The 20,056-nt window shown below is 41.3% G+C and overlaps 1 protein-coding gene across 3 annotated transcripts in view; it reads right to left on the minus strand.

Annotated features, from left to right (window-relative positions):
* Positions 1-20,056, minus strand: part of specc1 (sperm antigen with calponin homology and coiled-coil domains 1) — a 77,194-nt gene that overhangs the window by 22,846 nt on the left and 34,292 nt on the right. For all 3 annotated transcript variants that reach the window (XM_083927652.1, XM_083927653.1, XM_083927654.1), the window contains 7 exons: positions 11,006-12,573; positions 8,345-8,552; positions 7,765-7,838; positions 6,274-6,449; positions 2,103-2,266; positions 1,516-1,616; positions 1,007-1,079 (listed from right to left, as the gene is read on the minus strand). In XM_083927652.1, the coding sequence (XP_083783778.1) occupies positions 1,007-1,079; positions 1,516-1,616; positions 2,103-2,266; positions 6,274-6,449; positions 7,765-7,838; positions 8,345-8,552; positions 11,006-12,573 (2,364 nt within the window). The remainder of the gene's footprint in view (positions 1-1,006; positions 1,080-1,515; positions 1,617-2,102; positions 2,267-6,273; positions 6,450-7,764; positions 7,839-8,344; positions 8,553-11,005; positions 12,574-20,056) is intronic.

Genomic DNA, 20,056 nt, shown 5'->3' on the forward strand with positions numbered 1-20,056 from the left:
CCTTTAGACTTGTAACTCCTTCAAGGTCACCATTGACCTCTTGGTAGCTTCCCTGATCAATCTTTTCCTGGCTCGGTCATCCAGTTTAGGGGAGTGGCCTGATCTAGGCGTGGTCTAGGTGGATCCATATGCTTTCCACTACTGGACAATACTCTGAACGGTACTTAGAGGGATAGTTTAAGCTATTGAAATCTTTTTATATCTTTCTCCTAACTTGTGCCTATCCACAACTTCCCGGAGCTCTTTTGAAAGCATCTTTCCAACCAAGGTGAATTATTTGTGTTACCATGCACGACTAGGAGTTGAACCTAAAGGAACAGCAGATTTTATACTGAAGTAAAATCAAAAACACCACAGGTGATGTCAGGTGGAGGCCAATTAACTTGGTGTGTGATCTGGAAGGTGATTGTTTATACCTGATAATGTTTGTAATGGTTATTCTAAAGGGACTCATCACTGTTCCAACACTCCTTTTCTTTCTAAGAATAAAATCATAAAACTATACGCAAAAATAACATAAGTCAGATGATTGCATTTCCTTTTGCATATCATCATTCATCTTAACATTTAACTCTGTGTGGACATTTCAACCATACTCATTTCTAAAGGCACTAACTCACCAGCCAGGGTTGATTTTGTGTTTGAAAGGGTTAACCCATGTTGACCAACTCAGCTTTGTGAGCCTTGTTGAGGTGGATCGGCACATGACTGACAAGAGTCAATTTGAATGTGAATGGCACACTTCCAGCATTGCTAGAAGTACTGGTGTTGTGCAGTGTTCCCAGGTTGTGACCCAGGTCGTATTCGAATCTTCATGACTGGGATGATCAGGATTAACCATTAGATTGGTGTGAAGGTATTGTAACTTTTTGGCTGGCTGCCTATTAACCTAAAAGTAGTGTGTGATGCCCGTCATTTGTATAAGTGTGACTGCTTCATGAAACATGGATATGCATGTAAATTCAACAGCATGACTTCCAGCTAAAATGACATCTGTGTTACATACCATGATGAGAGAATTCTCCATGGTGGATTCTTTTCTCCAATGTCTTGGATAGTGGCTTTATGTGTGTGTGTCTCTAAAAGAACATAAAACAGAACAGAGATCCCATCATATCAGAGTCTGAAACAGTGAATCACTTAACTTAAAGGAAGTATAGGAAGACACTAAAGGTGAATAGGGTAAACATTTGATCTAATAGATATCGCTGTGAAATTTACCCAGTTGATTACTTACATTGAGGCCATTATTAAAAGTTTTTTTTGTAACACGTTTTCTGAAAGTGTATGTTGAAAGATGCAAATGATGCATTATCTGATGTTAACTTTTGGTAAATTGAAGGGACATCTACAGACAAACAGCCAAAGTGTAGAAAAATAAACACCTAAATGTGCATTCAGTATGTTTTCTTTCATCTATTCTGAAAAAAGATTTTTATGTTACGAAAGGAAAATAAAAACCTCAACATTGACCTGTAGTGTTTTGCCTTAAAAGGGGAACATCTTGGTGTTTACCTGGATAGGGGAAACCGCAGCAGCAGGTGCGGTGCGTACAGGGATCCCACTCAGCGGGCTTCTTGTGGAGGAAGGCATTTGAACTGTGTGGCCTGGTCCATCTGAAAGACCAGATAATATACCCATTGATTTTTGAACCAAGACAGAACTGAAACTGGATAGAATTGCCTCAAACCATGTCTTCAGTATAGCTTGAGGTAAAACAAAGGTTAAAAATAGGCCAAAGGGAGTTGTAGTATTTAGGTACACACAGTTGGCATTCATTGATTTAGTCAGATTGTTGGTCTTCTTAACGTAACGCTCAAGTGTCCACTGTATTATGTACATTTATTACTTCTGCCACAAAGTCTACTTTTATGATGCCATAATGTTCTGAACTTGATAGTGTTATAGAGGTCAAAACTGGCCACATAGTCCCGTACAACTGTCAGATGACTTCGCTGCAGAGAAATTACAGAAATCCACACTGGAAATCTCACCAGCTGTTCTCCGCTATAGTTACTCTGTGCTGGGATTCCCTGTTAGTGTGTGTGTGTGTGTGTGTGTGTGTGTGTGTCTGTCTGTGTCCTGAGGTGCTCGGTGCTCACTCTGTCCAACATTATCAAAGGACTTAATGAGGGATTTGACAGTAGCTCCGGGCTCTGAGTCGGCATCTTCGCTGGCGTCGGCGGGTGTGGTCGGGATCATGGAGATGCCGCACCAGTGACGGCTGTTATCGGAGTCGAACACCCTCACCTCGTCACCTTGGGACCTAACAGACACAATGAACAGGGTTGCTGTGTAGAGACATATTCAACACATAACTGGGGAGAGGAGAATCTGACGAGAGAACATTTGCATTTGTGAACTTGAGATTAGACCCTCACTTTACTGTTATCTTATGAGATTACCTGCTGATTACGACAAATCGTCTAAAATAGTGTTTGTTCTATTGACAAGATCATGTGAACGTAGTTTAAAGATTGAACTAAAGAATAGTAAATAACTGATTAGCTGCAGATAGCCAGAAAACTTTGGAAAACAAAATCAGAAAAATACTCTACCCATTGCCCCTGGTGAACATTGGACTTAGGGATTTTGACTTTGTCTTTATCAGTGAGTCATGAGTAAAGATTGTATGTCTTAAACATTTCACTCAACTCACCTCAGTGCAGACTGAAAAGAGATACACAGCCACAGTTGAACTGGTGTAATTTCATTTATTCGCCGAATGAACAACACTCAAACAGTCATACAATACACTTTAATGTATTCTTTCACAGGCATACAACTTTCCGTCCTTTTTTGCAGAATAAATTAACAGCACATTCACTGTATTGTTCATTAAATGGCTTTACTACAAGCAGAAAAATTACCCATTACACAGTCACCATCTCATCATTTTCTAGATGGTATTTTTGAGCATATCCAAATGTTTACATTTTGAGCACCAGTAAATTATCATCTGATAGAACAATATGGCTTTTAATAAAAATGCACAGATTGAATATAATCTGATAAAAACTGGACTTTAAGTCGAACCTGAGACCCTGCAATATGCCATTATTATTATTATACTACGACAACACAGAATAAGGGTTTGGCTCAAAGATGAAATCAATCAACCATGTGATAAGTGACGTATCTTTCAAAAAGAGTGACATCACAAAATGTGAGGATCTGATACATTAAAAAGGCTGCTGAAGAGTTCTCTAAATATGTTAAATATAGTGATTCAGACTAATCGATAAGGATGAAGTACCAGAGCAGTGGCCTCTAATGTTCATATAAAAAGTCTATGTGTTTGCTTGTCAGTAACATTGATGGTAAGTGGAATATGGAAAATGTGTCCAACTCATGATCTGAAAGTGGTGCTTTAAGGAGAAAATAATCTTTTTAATAGCGTGTAGCACAGTCTTCTTAGTCTTTGTGTTAAAATGGACCATCAGCCTTTTGGTATGTTTGAGGAGAGTAACAAATGACTCTGAGGTACAGCTGTTTGTGTTTGTGGCAGTCCTAAAATCTAAATGTTGGCAGTATTCTGGATCTGCCAGCATGGCAGACATCATCCTGGATATTTTATCTGGCAGAACAAATTAATACTCTGTAAAAGGAGCATAGACATTATCAAAAATACATATACAAACAGTAACAGAGCAGATGAATGTATGGTAAATGTGTGTCCCATAGTGCCATCTAATGGCTCAATATGTCACTGCAGTCAGTTTCATTACAGGACCAAAGACCAAACCTGGATGTTAAACTAAGTTAATTTTTTTTCAACAGATCATAAATGTCAAGTTGTAAGCAGACAGGTCCAAGTTAAAGTAATTTGACTGATACAGAATTAGTCAGGAAAGCAAATGCGAGGTCCAGTGCAAAAACTATGAGCCATTTTAAACAATATCAACCAGACTCAATTCTGCTGCATTGCTCTTGCCTTGACATTTTCTGATGTTACAAGTCTGACTCTGCTCTGGCAGAATGCTGTGAATCTTAATTGTTTCCATTTAACCACTCACTAAATATTCCTCAAGTCTTTTTCCTGCTTCATCCCACTTCTTTCATGATGCGTTTTGTAAAAGGTTATTACCCTCTACTGTACCACCGGAACTTTCTAAAAAGGCACAAATCAGCTTTGCACAGTATAAAATGGAGAGTCTTTTAAACATATGGCATTTCTTTAACACAGGTCAAGAAACTGACAAAGAAATAATACATTCATGAAAGAAATAAAAATACAGAATTGTTTTTTAAAACAAAAGATTCCATGTAGAGAAATTGAAGCCAAACTGGGTCACGAGACTCTGTGGACTGCATCTACACTGGTCACTGTTTAAAATGAGACTGGTTTAGCACAATACATTTTGAATGACACAGAAAGGTAATAAGTGCAACAATAACACTGTCTTCACATGGTGGAGGACACTTCTCTAGTGCCCTTCTACTGCTGTCTTGGTATCAAAAGTGGCTCCGGCGCTTATTCTGAAAAGAAAAAGAAGAAGGAAGATGAACTATTGTATACTAAGTTTATACATGTATGTGTGCAGCAAACTTCAGATCCTGCCTTTCTTCTTAACATTGTTATTATAAAAAGCAGACCTCTGGGCACTTCTGGACTTTTTAAAACGCTGTTCCATGCATACCTCATAGGATTATTAAGTAGTAGTATGACTAAGTCATCCGGTGGTGAAGACGCTATGCAAATGTATCTTAAGCACATGATGCATAGCATGAGTTTAACCCAGTCATGCCGTGCAGACCATCCTGTTGTTTCACCAAAAAAGTAGGAGGATTGTTCATTGAAAGAACAGCAGGTGGCACCAGAAACATCTTGAACGGTGGGTTTAAAGAACCAGGCAAAGCAAACCAAAAAGGCAAGATAGTCCTGAAGGCGCGGTCAGCCAGCATACAGAAAGACAGACATAGTCAGACAGGCTGAAGCAGCAACACGAAGCCACATACAGACAGGAAGGTCAGCGAGCAGCAGCAGCAGCGGCACACAGGGTAGGGAGAGGCAGGCTGGCTGAGAGCGGGCCAACAGGGCAGGGAACTCACCTGGACTTTACAAAGGGAGGCTTGTCAGAGGGACATCTTTGACAGGGTCATCACAGGGAGCTGCTGGAGGTGGGGAGCGGACGCAGCGTAACAGCTAATCTCGGGGAAAGTTTACTTATTTAGCCATGGTCTATAACCAGTAATGTACTAAATTCACAAGGACTGCATGAAATTTGAACAAACATATTTGGCTTTAAACCAAATATTACTATTTCTTATATACTATATACTTTTAGGTTACTGCTCTTTGTGAGGTGATAAAGTACGACTTGTTTCAAAATGTAGAATCATTTAGAGACCATTTCCTTGCTTAAAGGATTATACCATTACCGGCCACACAGATAAACAGAGCGCTAATATAGTAGCAAATCTAAGCAGACTTTGCCACAGGAAGTATTTGACCTGGCATGATAATGAAAGGGGACAACACCAAAAACACCATGGCATATGCACGCTCAAAAACACTTATATACAGTATACGCACACACAAACCAATGAAACGCTCTCTATAAGAACATCACATTACTACAGGGCCACAGTGCAACAACACTACATGAAATCTTAAATAGCATAATACATTGGCGTGAAATATTTTCACTAAAAAGTGCAGTGAGGACAGTGTTGCATTGTAACACACTTGGGTTAAAGCAGCATCTGTGCGTAGAGCAGATCTGCCACGTCTTCCTTCACATAGACTAATAATTTGCTTGAATAATTATACTGTAGTTTATTGTAGAGTGTGAGGTTTGTATGTTACCAAAGGGCAGCGCTCAGTGTGGAAGAGGGAGACAGAGAGGGCAGCAGCTTAAAGGAGTAGAATACACAGAGGGAAATACTGCAGGAGACTGCTAATTTACCAACAGAGTCTGCCAAATCCCAGAAACCTAAACGCCGAAACTCCAATGATTTCATTTTGTGAAATATCCAGACATGGAATAAATAATGTCTACACTCTTTTACATCCTGGTAAACTTATTCCCCTGCTTTGATAACAGATGGAAATTTTTGAAAGCCTCTTATGCAATATATTCTTGAGAGTCAAATTAAAATATATTAATGTTTGTATCACATGGATGGGGATATGGCAAGACTCTGGCAGGTATCTCATATCCACATTGTGTTCAGAGAGAAAGGAACAGCAGCCTGATGCTAAACAGGGGAGCCGGGGAGGATTGATGGAGTGGGAGGAATCGAAAATAAGGAGTATGTTGGAGATGGTACCTGACACCCTGCAGAGCTTCAAGGTCTGTGGAAAGCTTTGCACAGCGATCCTGCTCCTCCTGCAGCTGCCTCCTGAGTGTGCGCAGCTCCTGCTGAGCCTCCACCTTGATGTCGTTGGCCACCACCACTGCCGTCTGGAGGTCCGCTTGGAACCGACGCCACTCTTCTTTTTCATCCTAAACACACAAAAGTATAGATATATATACTGCACAGGTACATGTAAGTATAGACACATTCAGGCAATAGGATTTAGTTAGATGTCAACACTTATTATGAAGTAATAGAAAAAATATGTAGGCTTATAATCAATTTTGTAAAATCAAAGCTCAAACCTTGAAGACTTGCTTTTTCACTATGTTTTTAAAACAACTTTACAAGTTAAATTATTAGCTAAATTAATGTACTAATCTAAACTAAACAACAGTCAGGCAGATGCAAAAGACAGAAAGGAGATGATAAGTAAGAGAGCTCCATACAAAATCAATATAAAGGAGGTGAAATCCAGGAAAGTGGTATCTGGTGCACTTTATAATGCCCGTTTTTCAGAGGTGATGTTCATGAAGGAATACCAAAAAATCTGTAGCCGTCTGTCTGAACAGCCCACTTGGATGCTACTGGAATAATACTAGTGGACAGATGACTCCAAGGTTGACCATTTTGGGAAAGACACTGAGTAAAAAAACTGAGTACCAGAACATTATCCTGACCTTAAAGTGATACTTTTGAGTATCACTCACTCACCCCTGTAGGGTTGAGGGATGGCTGTAAAAAAGATGACAGTGGCTATGATCACTTGAGTCATTCAGTTGCTTTTTTTTTTTTTTTTTTGCCTTTTCATGGCTTAATTCAGTTTAAGAAAGAAGAGAAAAGGACAGGAAAGGGGAGAGGGAAAGAGGGGGGATGACATGCAGCCGCAGGTCGGAGTCAAACCTGGGACTCTGTACATAGGGCACCATGGAGCCACTGGGCGCACCCAATTTTTTTTTCAGTATCTAAACTTCAATATAAAAATCAACAACTGAAACATAAACCACTTTTCGGCTGTCCGTTGGCATGCTCAATCGGTTCCAAACACTCCCACCACAATATAGCTCCTGTAAATTACACTGCATCTCTGTCGTGCTACAGCCCTCATCAAGGCTTGAAGCCCTGAAAGAAGTGGCAGATTTTATTTCGAATGCAATATTCCTTTTATTGCATGGCTGAAGGTAGAAAAAGAGAGACAGAAGAGAGGAAAAGAAAATGTTACTGATCTACAACAGAGGTAGATCTGATCTCAGATGTCACCATTGCATGGTACATGCCCAAAATAGCAAAGTGACTCACTCGCTTCTATAATATCTTTTAAACAACCTGAACCATTTTAGTTTTGTTTACGGTTTTGTATCTTTACACTGCACTTTTTACACTGCTTTAATTCCCCCCTTTCTTTAACATATCATGGCACCACAGATGTTATAATAGAGTTTTAGGGTAGTGAAGCTTTCTTACCTTCATCTGTCTACTCAAGACTTTCACTTGTCGGTCTGCTTCAATTTTCTGCTCCTCCAGCTTTTTGACAAGATCTGCAATGACGAATTCAAGGTTTTTAAGAACCGCAGGTCTAATGTACTGTGGAAGTCAGGCAGAATCGCACAGATTAAACACAGCATTCACAACTACACTGCACAGTTTTCAGTGTGGCAAAGAAACAGCAACAGATCTATATCAGATCTTTTTAGAAATGTTTCTCATCACTGCAATAATATTAGTATCAGACCTATATCGTCTGCCATGATTCATAACAGCTTGGGTATCCAGCCATATAACATTTGCCAACTGCAGTAATGGTGAGTCAGAGACAGATGTGTTACAGTATGCCCTCATATTGCGTCTGATCATCAGTCAGTCAACTACTGTTTAAAGAGGTACTGTTTCAACATTACGGTAATTTGAGAGGTGTTTCTAAAAGTTTGTCCATCCCATGAGAACAGACTTAATATCATATAACACTGAATTTCTCTATATTACATTTAAGACTGCAGATTAAAAGACTCCACAGAAAACCAAGCAACCAGTGAAAAGGACATACTCTCCATGTCCAGGACGGCTTGGTTGGTGTGGCAGTTGACGGCTCTCTGCTGCTCCACCTGGTCCTCCAGTTCAAAGATGGTCTCCTTCAGCTCCTTCACCTGGTTCTCAGCATGGATCCCGGCTTCCTCCAGGGAAGTTAGCCGGCTGCTGAGCTCCTGCTCCCTCCTCTCGGCCCGCTCCTGAACCTGCTGGCATTTGACCTCCACCTGTGTATATGTGTGCATTTGTGAGATTTATTATGATTAGTACACAAATGGACTGGATGAAGATAAGGAAACCACTGAGCAAAAAGTAATTAAAGCAGGCAAAGTTATGTTATGGTATGGTACGGTTTGATCTGATAAAAACAAACTATTTACTATTGAGCAGTAAAAAGAACAAGTGACCATAATGAGTCTAATTCACCTTAATAAATCGCATCCTACTGCACATTAATACACATATTGCGGTTGTTCTCAGAATGAGAAAATAGATTTTCCACCCAAGCTTCCACATCTTTCACTTAATTAAAGCTCTGGTTTATTGAAAAAACATAAATAAGAGTAAATGTAAAGTGTGTTGTGAAAAGATGGTCATAACCAATATGCTGGAGTCCATGCAGTGCTGTTAGGGATGCACAACTGAACCACAAAAAAATGTATCTAACCATAACAAAAAAAACAGTGTTCACCACATAAACCCTGGCCCAGTTAGCACATGTGAGCGGCAATTTTTTAGTTCCATAAGGAAACAAAAGTTGGAAGGTTGTGGGCATGCAGGATTCCTTCACTTTCCCCTAGTTAAGAGACAAGAGTGGAGTCAGTCTCTATCTTTGGAGATGGTATGTGGAGGCGAAAATGTAACGTTTGAGGATGCACCATCATCTTTTAAATCAGGTATAAAAAGGCTGAGTAACACTTTTGCATTTGAAATATTCAATAAATCACTGGATGGAAGAAAATGTTATTCTTTCAAATAATAAAATAAAGAGAGAACAATGGAAATTATGTTTGGTGTTTTTCTTCTCCTTTATGTGCAAAACCAATTGAACCGAAACCCAAAAATCGCAACACAAACTGAATGGTAAACTTTTATTTGGTTGTTTTTTCTTGCCTTTTGTGCCTTTATTTGGACAGACAATACAGCTTGAAGGTTGACAGGAAACACTAGAGAGAGAGAGGGGGCGACTTGCAGCAAAGGGCCACAGGTCCGAGTCAAACCTGGGACGCTGCGTTGAGACTTTTAGCCTCTGTCTATGGGGCGCTCGCTCCGATCGTTGAGCCACTGGGCTCCCCAACAGTAAACTTTTTGAAGAGCTTAGCTATGCCTGATTATGACCGTTTGATCAAAGTGTAAATACTGACATACAAGGGGACAGAGGCTCATAGAAATAAGAGTTCAGTCTGGATTAGATCTGACTACAAAATGTGTTTATTGCTCCAACTATTGAATTATACTCAATTCTTTATGGCAATTCTTCTTTTCTATATTTATGTTCCTGAGTATTGCAATTATATTCTTTATTTTTGTATTTCCCCTTAATATGTTTATTGTTTTTACCAACACCAAGACAAATATCTTGTATTTGAAAACCCTAATTGGCAATAAACCCCATTTTGATTATGATTCAGGCAAAGCAGATGTCTGTGAGCATACTGAAATAAGTAAATGATGTAGTTATGCAGGACCCTCTCCCATTCACACCATGTGGCTCTAAGAGGTTAGGATGTTCGTCAGTGAAGTTATGGAGTGGCCTCACCCTCACACTCATGTGGCAGGGAACACAAGTGTGACTCAGAGGGTCACAGACCGGTGGACCATCCTGCTGTTGGCACCACAGTCACAGTCCAACACTGACGACATAGCTAAGCTGATGGTGACACGCCCCAATCTGGAGTCAACAACTACCAACATGACTCCAAACCCACACAGCCTCAGCCTTTCTGGTGTTTGTAGTGTTGAAGGGAAAAACCAAAGTGACTGCAGAGATTCATATGAAAACTATTTGAGAGAACATGAGTTCATGTGCTGAAGGAAAGAACCCAACAGCTGTAAAGCCTGTTTAATGGTCATGTTTGAACCATTGTGGAAAATGTGTATCCTCATGTTCACATTGATTAAAAATGTTATGGTCGCCAATTTGACTCATTTTTTAATCATTGCTAGACCGAAGACAAAGCTATTACTAGGCACAGACCTGTAGCACTTTCGTCTCTTTGAAATCAGTTCATGAATTCGGCATTAAAATAAATTTGGATGTAGATATTCTTCTTAAGGTAATTCCTGAAAGTTGTGACAAACACAAGTCAACTAATGAGTTCACTAACATAACAAAACATTTGAACAGTAAGTCACATATAAGCTAAGTAAATAAACATAAATAAACTACTTTAAAGTAGATTTCTTGGGGGGCTAAATTACGTGGTATCAGAGTGGTGCAAAGACGTTCATACACCCCTATAATGATAACAGCACTGTAGGCAGTATCTGAGGCATATCCAATGTTGTTATTGAAACAACTCCAGCAAAATATCGCTATCGTTTAGTATTCCCTTTATGGTGTATATATGTTGCACACATACATATTAAAAATACATAACCCAATATATACAACACAGGTGCAATAAATCATATATGATATAAATCCCAAGAATTTAAGTAACCTTGCATCCCCCCCTACCTTGGACATTGTGGATCGCACATGCTCGGTCTCGGCCTGGGCCTGCAGCAGCTCCTGCCTCCGCTCTGTCAGCTCCACCTCCAGCCTGTCTCTCTCAGCATGGGCTGTTTTCAGCAAGTTCTGCACCTCAGTGTTGTCACTGGCACTCTGCATGGCCTTCAGCTCACCCACCTTTTGCCTCTCAATGTCCACCTGCGCTTTGAGCCTACTGTTTTCCAGTCTGAGACAGTCTGCTGTCGCCCTCTGCTCCTCTGCGGCCTGTGCTGCCTGACCTCCGGCCTCCAGCTCTCTGTCCAGCTGGGCCTGCAGCCTGTCCATCTCCTCTCTGAGACAGCGCACCTGGCCCTGGGCCTCCTGGTGCTCCTCTTCTAGAGCCCGCAGGCTGCCTGTCAGCTGCTGCTGGATGTCCACGAGCTTCTCACGTTCGAAGCGCGAGCTCTCAACTAGCTCTGAATACCTCTGTTCAAGCTCGGCCAGACGAGGCCCTTGGCTACCCAGCTCCTCTTCTCTCTTGGCCTGAGCTTGGGCTTGCTCCTGAAGTCGGCCAGCAAGCGCCTCATTCTTCTGGGCCAGCACCTCAAGGCGCTCTCTCTGCTGTTGAAGTGAGGTCTGCAGGAGGCGCTTCTCCTCGGCCAGACGCTCGTTCTCAGCCGTCAACTCCTGCACCACCTGCTGCTGGTCAGCCAGCTCCTGCAGAGTTGCCTGCAGCTCCTCTGCTGTGCTGTGGTGGCTCTCCTCCATCTTGTGAATCTGTTCTGTCAGGCTCTGCACTGACATATCTTGCCCTCCTGCATTAGTAACCGGACCCACTACAACAACTTCCCCACTGACACCGCTGCTCACAGATTCTGAATGTGATGGAATCTTCTCAAACTCAGAGGAGTCCGGTGATGGTGAGTCCTTGGTGAAGTCAGAACTGGAAGAGACAGATGTTTTGAGAGGGCTTGTAGTAGAAGGGAGACTATCCTGTTGCTGAGCTGAGGTGCTGGAGTCTGAGGGCAGACCATTCACCACAAGCTTGGAGGGGTTGTTTGTGTTTGTACTAGAGAGAAGAGAGGCCTCCAAGCAAAGCAGCTTTTCCTTCAGTGCCTGGTTCTCCTCCCTAAGTGCTGCCAGCTCTCTCTGAAACTTCCCGTTCTTCTCCCTCAGCTCCCCAACCAGCACAAGGGCCTCCACCACCTGTCCCTGCTCTTGATCTGCAGCAGGCTCTTGCCATGAGACAGAGTTTGGTGAAGGTGAAGCAGAAGCAGTGGAGGCTTTACCTTTGCAGCGCTGCAGCTCCATCCTGAGATTGCTGATCTCCAAGTCTTTGGCCTTGGCCTCAGCCAGCAGCTCTTTCACCTGACACTCCAGAAGGCTCTTTTCCTGGCCCTCTGCATCTACACGGGACTTGGTTGAACTACGTGTCTGCTTTGTCAGGGTTGAGAGGCTGGACGTGCTGGCACTAGAAACCATCCTCTTACTGGTAGAGTTCCTAAGCTGGTCCCTTAGAGAGATGCGGTCTTTTGTGATGGAAGAAGGGATTTCTCTAGGCGCCGGGATACCAGACTTTTTGGCTGTTTGTGCACCTGCAACACAAAACAGAAGCACATATTAAAACAGTGTTCAAGTATTGAAATGATCAAATCAGCATTTACCATAGACCATCCACAAAGAGGTTAACAGAGCTGTCTGATTTATAACTGTAAAAATAATGTAAGAAAAGGGTTTCATTTGTTTCTCGTTCAGCTACACAGACACTTCAGCAGACTGACTGGTAGATCAGGAGAAATGCCAAACTATGAAAATATCAAAATATACCTTTGTTAATAAGTATATAATAATCCTCCCCTACATTCAACCAGGAGCATTAGAGACTTAAAAAAAAAAAAGCTACATTATTAAACTCTGGTTCAATTAAAAAAGGAGATATTGCTTCAATACCGAATATTTAATAAAAAACTTTATCAATGTGAATTGTCACATCAGATTTTCAAAGTGTAAAATGCATTTTGATGAATAAAATTACCATAAAGATCACCTTGGACTCCTTATGTGGTGCCAGCGGGGATATTTTGTAAATTCTTAAGTTTCAAAGATAAAACTTTTCTTAGTAGAATCATATAGCAGGATTGACATTGAAAAAGGGAAGGTTAATGGAATCAGAATGCAGACATGCTGGGACCATGGGTTTGTTAACATCATGTAATGACACTAATTGAATGGACAGCGTGTCACATTCAGATGCTTGGATTATTCAGCAGTTTTATGTTGCTGGTCACTGTACCCTATTCACATATTGTTCTCTGTTTGGACAACAGAGCATCTGCCTGGCACTGTCTGTCCGTTGCTATCTGTGGTCATTCATTGCTGCAGCAGAGCTTAACTGTGGCATTTCAAAAGGCATCACTGTGGGTCCCTGGCGCGGGCTTTTTCCAGACCTCTCTCAAATATGAAGAGTATTTACTGACGCCCGACGTGAGCAGCGTGCCGCCTGAAAACGTTTTATTGTTTATTTTCCGATCATCAGCAAACAGCGATGTGGACACAAGAGAGTTGCTTGTTTCAAAAGGACGACAAAGATCCCTGTGCACGTGGAGCATTCGGGCACAAAGCAGCTTAAGCAGTGTACAGACAAAGGCATCACTGTGTCTCTCACATGCATACATCATCATCATCAAACCCACAGAGCAGAGACTAGACAGACAGCCTGTGTGCTGAGATAGACAGCGCATCACCCTACACACACACACACACACACACACACACACACACACACACACACACACACACACACACACACACACACACACACACACACACACACACACACACACACACACACACACACACACACACACACACACACACACACACACACACACACACACACACACACACACACACACACACACACACACACACACACACACACACACACACACACACACACACACACACACACACACACACACACACACACACACACACACACACACACACACACACACGGCCTAGTTTGGAATGGAAATCCTATACCCCCGTGGGTTCTTTAAGTACTCTGCCATTGATAGGCACTTTGCACAGACTATCCCCTTATTGAATAAACTAGCAACTGTGGCAGAAGCTGCCAACACTGGCACAATTTCTGGGGTACAAAGGCGTTTAACATTCCCAGAGTGTGCAGCTGTGGTTGAAAAAGTGAGGTAGGCTTGCTGATGATAACCAAAAAAGTGATGAGAAAACAACCAAGGTTCAAATTTCAAAGAAACTTAGTGCTTATGTGAGAAAGCCTAACTGAAGAGTAGTAGAATCACACTCAGCTCTGTCAGTTGTTAGTGTGAGTGAGATTAGGCTCTCAGTTAAAAGCCACTCTTGAGCGAAGAGGAGCAGAAAAGAACTCCTACCTGTTTGGATTGAAGGGATGCTGTCATTTAAATTCACATTAACAAATGTGGCACTTCATCCCAATCAGTTAGATGAATTTGCGACTGGACAGAGCTGCACTTCGCAAAGATTCAGTGTGGCATTAAAACTCTAAAGTCACTTTTCTGTGCACTTCACAGAGGATGAAGCCATGACTGACAGAATGAGGACAGCATGCACTCCTAAATTATGTACCGTCACATGAAAGATGCTAACTAAATCAGCACTGTGTGATATTTATTATGCATTACAGGAAACTTCATCCAGACAGGACAGAAAAGAAGGATTTCATGACCTCTAATTTTTGCACAATAGGTAGCAATAAAGACAAGGGCAATAGCTCCTAGTCAGAGAGAGAGAATAAGTCCTATGTGTGAGACGAGTCTGATGTGATTAAGATCAGTCCATTCCCGTGAGGATGAGTGACGCCAGGAGTGGGACTGTGTGACAGCCTTTCATTTGATGTCCCTTCATATTCTGTTTTCCTTTTGCTCTTAGTGAATAAATCCCAGATGGAGCACATGAACTCACTCATCTTTAGATCGCCCACCTCTTTAACCATGACATCACCACAGCTGCATACAGAAATGACACCAGTATAGGTGCCAGGAGTCAGCACAGAAGGTAGGATGAGAAGAGGAAGAAACAGCGACTAGAATACAGGGTCACATTGTTAGAGAACCTCTTTTTAATCTGGGACACACTCCTAGAATTTTTTTTTAGAAAAACATCAATTCCTCAGTTAGCCAAATGTTGGCTATTGAAACAATATTAGACCATATCAGAAAATATTGTTTTATAAAGCTGATATTGGCCACCACTGACAGTGTATCACTGTGTCTCTTGTAGATTTAAAAAAAAAAAACCCACCCCAGTTAGAGAACCTGTTTCCAAGAGCAACACAGCAGCTGTAGGATGTTTATTATTTCAATTTTCACATCACCAATGCCCACTTTGCCAGACACAGAGTCGACAAAAGGCATGGCTCTGCCAGGAGACAAAGAGTTGAGATTAGATTCTACTTAAACTGACATTAAGAGGGCAGGAGGAGACATCAAATAGACCACTGACACCTAAAGTTGCCAACTTGTGGCTGAACGTGGCATTGGATCAGATGGCAGAACTTACAAAAAGGCTCTTAAATATATTTGACAACCATTTTGAACAATTTAAAATACATGATCATGTGGATTTAAGAGTGGAAAAAGAGAAACTGAGAGAAGCCGTTCCCTTACTCAGACACTTGAGTTGAGATGTCCCTGAAAGAGGCAATTAACCTCCAGTTGCTCTAGTAAAGCTGCTCAGTGGCCACCTGTAATAGACTCTCAGGACAGAATGTGGGTAAGTGCATTAGCGTGCAGCAGTGCACTGCTGTAAATCAGAATAATATTTTCCTTGATGAATAAAAAAAGGGCATCCAAATGTGTGGCTGATGGATAACAACATATTTCTACAATATACAAGCAAACCAAATACAATCAAGACAAAAGAACAAAAAACTAAACAAGAAAAGCAGTTCATAACACAGCCATCAAGTCTTTTTGGACCTATGCTGCAAAACCTTTAGAGTTACACTGGCATCCCCCTCTTTCTTAATGATGGTAGAAAAGGAGAGAGGGGTAAAGGTATTAATGAAATGCCACCACTACATCATCACAGCAGTACAAACAATATAAGTGAGTGTGGACATTTCGTAAAGCCTACTGAGTGGTGGTAATAAGGACACCTTTAAAACATCTTAAAATTGATTCAGTTTTAATTAAGAGAAATTTGAACATTGTTTTTTGTGTCAAAGAAGGGACAATAACATTCCTTTATGGTCTTCACAGGAAATGATTTCTACTGTAGGTGTGCAAACATGTCTTTACAAATCCAGACTACAATATCCAAGCCCAAGGTGGTTAAGAGTTAGTTTAGTCTGAATTTAGTGCTGTCTTTAATGTAGGCTGGCTCAAGTCCAGGAGACCAGGACCATTTATAAAGGAGTAGAATGGGCAGTTATCTGGCTCACCAAGGAGCGTTCCTCCTATAGCAAGGAATAAATCCTCATGTCGTCTAAGGAGTCTGGCTCTTATTGATAGCAAAATGCAAATATTGTGGAACACCAGTTTTGAAGAAAGAGAAGAAAAACATTCCCAAAGACAGAACGCTGTCACACATTAGTATTTTTTTATATTCAATGTCTCAGGGACTGTTTTATGACAGTATTTAGACAGTAGCTATAAAACGGACTTACTGCCAACTTCAATAACCCTGACTGTGGACTCTGAGCATATGAAATGATTGTTTACATTAACTAATTATCTAAATGAATGTCAGCTTCCTGATCACAGTAATGCACAGGCTTACTTCCAGTAATCCAAAGACATTCAGTTATTCCATGGGAAGTCAGCTCCCTGATCACAGTAATGCACTGTGCTGGCCTCTATCTTCCTAATGAAGATAAGCTTTCAAATCATAGCAGGAGCCGTGTGGCTGGATGCCGTCCAGCACCAGCCAGTTAACTGCAGCCGGCCTGCCTGCCAGCCAAAAGGGTGACAGAGTTCATTGTGAGCAAAGTGCGTAGAGTCTTCAATTTACAGAACAGGATGGTCATGGGTGAAGAGTCCTGATGAATTAATGACTGCAGGTGGTCAAGTTTCAGAGAGTTGGAACCTGAAATGACGCACTTGCTTCGTCATTCTCACAAACAAAGCTTTGGATGGGAACCTGTCGCTGACACTCCTCTGTCTTCCCTTCAGTGTTCCAGGAAATGTGATGTGCAGTTTTCCAGTCAGGTGGAAGTGGAGAGGAGAGACAGAAAACGCAGTCTGTGGTGCTGGCCTTCCTGTTGTCCAACTGTCAGGGCATGAAATAGGTCAACAGGCGCCCATCAGTCAGATGCTGCGACTCACGGGCATTCCTTCCCTCTTACTGGAGTGAAAGATAGACAGAAGCAAGGCTCCATGACAGCCACAGTGACTGAGCAGAGATTAGCCTGGATGGTTAGCTGCATCACAACAGCACAATGTGCTACTGAAAACTATGACAGCCCCAATTGCTGGGGGGAAAAAAAAGTCCTTTCATTCTAATAAGGTACTGTACATCTTCAAACTCAAGGTACACAAGTTAGATACATAACAGATTTTGTGATAAAGATAACATGTTTTATGAATACGGCGTGATGACATCTTGTTCTATATTTCCTAAAGAGCAACTGGAATCTCTGACTTTACTTCCAGTTTAGAGGATGACATCAAATGCAAGGTGATAAATAAAAAAATCAAAAAGCAAACAGATCATACAAAACGACAGAAGCTCCATACAGCAATGCCAAACAAGGGCAATCTGATATATCGCAGAAGAGCAGTGTCTGTGTTTGCTTTAGTCGGCTGTGTAAACCAGATATACTTGTCTATATCATAGAGCTGCAGTGATTCACTGAAGGTTGACACCAGCCTGACACCTGTCTTTGAAACTCAGTTTGACTACACAGAGGATTTGAATGGCTATTTGCTCTTGGGATAAGTTCATCACAGAATCAACTGATTCCAAAAGAAAACAAACTGTTAAATGTTTGGGTTTCAGTGGAAGAAGTCAACATGCTTTGACTTTCTTACCCATAAAATATTTTACATCCTTTTCTGTCTGTAACATCGCTGCTTTAACTAGTTTTTCCAATAACATAAAATATGTCTGAGCTGATTGGATACCTTGTTGCTCAGCAGTTTCTTTTGTCTTCATTGCAAAGGATCTTACTCTCTGTCATCATTTGAGTGGAGATGATACTGCACAATATCATCAGATAACACAGTAAGCGGCATTACTCTTCTATACACAAGTACATCACTGCAAATCCTTAGCTGCATTAAAGAGTTAACGTTTAGTGCACTAAAGAATAACAAAAAAAGTGAAGTATTTGTGTTGAGGTTACTAAATGATGGGAGTCAGGGGAAGGTTTGCCGTTTCATAATACAAAAATAATACAACTTTGTTTTAACAACATTTTTTGGTGGTGGCTATTTTAAAATGAGGCTGTATATCATGAAAAGGTCAGAGGAAAGACTAAAGAACTTGTTCAGCATTGACTGGCTCTGATTAATGTGGACTGACTAATATGCATAAACACACATAATATATGACATAAATAAACTTCTTAAGTCATTGCTGTGTTTTTTTTGTCAGTAAAAAACCTGATTCTAAATAGGAACCAGTTCTAAATGAGTAAAAACAGGTGGCAGAGTATTGATAATGTCTGGAGTTATTGGCTCTGTTATCAGTACTTGAGAAACTAGGGAGTAAGATTTCAATACCAGAAAATAATGTTATTTAGCAAATAATTAAATGCCTCTCTAGAAGAAGAAGAATTACTTTATTTATCCCACACGGGAAATTGAATTTTTTCACTCTTATTATTATACATTACACACACATGCACAGTCAGGACCTATACATGCAATTAAGGAGAGATGTTAGAGCGAGGGGGCTGCCAGTGACCAGCGCTCCGAGCAGTTGGGGGTTCGGTGCCTTGCTCAACTGGCACCTCTCCAGCCACCAGTCCACGCTCCATACAGGGACTTGAACCAGCTACCCTATGGTTCCCAGCCAAGTCACCTATGGACTGAGCTACTGCCGCCCTATCCGCATGATTACACAAGCCACACACACTACTGTATTTAGTCAAAGAGCGAATTGTTGCAAACAAGCTAAGACACAAGCTCTCTGTTTCTAGTCTAATAATTTGTGTTAGTTTGCCACCCATTTTAAAATCTGACAAATTCTTGTAAATGAAGCAGCTGGCTGAGAGCAACCATCCCCTTCTCTCTACTGGCAGTACCAGCAGCATGCATCCACCTGCAATGAATCACACATGCTGGAGAAGGAGGAGGATAGAGGACAGGAGGAAAGACAGATGCCTCGTGTTCTTCATTATTTCTAAACTTTACTCAGTATTGTGATGTCAGGAATATGATGGACATTTGAGATTTGTTTCCATTGAGATGTTTTAAAAGATTCATTTTGTCGCTCTTTTTGCCTTTATGTTAGTGAAGCTGAAGACTGATAGGAAATGAGGGAGTAAGAGAGAGGGGGCGACGTGGAGAGGAGTCGAACCCTGGGCTGCTGCAGCGTACAGTATATTCCTCTGTATATGGGCGTCTGCTCTGAAAACAGCATTTATTTATATTCTAATCCTGTTCAGAATTCATTCATTCTCATTTTCTCAAAAAAGCAATTGAAAAATGAAACGCTGAAAGTATTGATAAAGAACCGAACTGTATCTATAAGAGTAGCAATATCTATTAAATCTTAACGATACTCATCCCTACTTGTCAGCAGGCAGCATGTAAATCAATTTTGCCTACAATGGACCAGGCAAACCTTCCACCCTGCCTTTAAAAAAAGAACTTCACTTCACTGTGTATTTAAGCTGAGATGTTTGAAAAGCGAACAGCTCTGTGCTTCCTCTGCAGCACAGCATGAAAGTGCAGCATGAGAGCTGGCAAGCCACAGAGGGCCACTTGGCCTGGGTTCTTTGGCTCCTTTAATCGATTTTGATTGAATCACTTTAACTGGCCTGCATGCTAAGACTTTTAACACAGCATCCTTATGCTGATCCACTCTGCCTTACACTACTTATGGAGCCAATACCCTACAGAAATATCCAAT

Source organism: Echiichthys vipera (genome assembly GCF_963691815.1).
Source record: "Echiichthys vipera genome assembly, chromosome: 14".
NCBI classification, from domain to species: Eukaryota; Metazoa; Chordata; class Actinopteri; order Perciformes; family Trachinidae; genus Echiichthys; species Echiichthys vipera.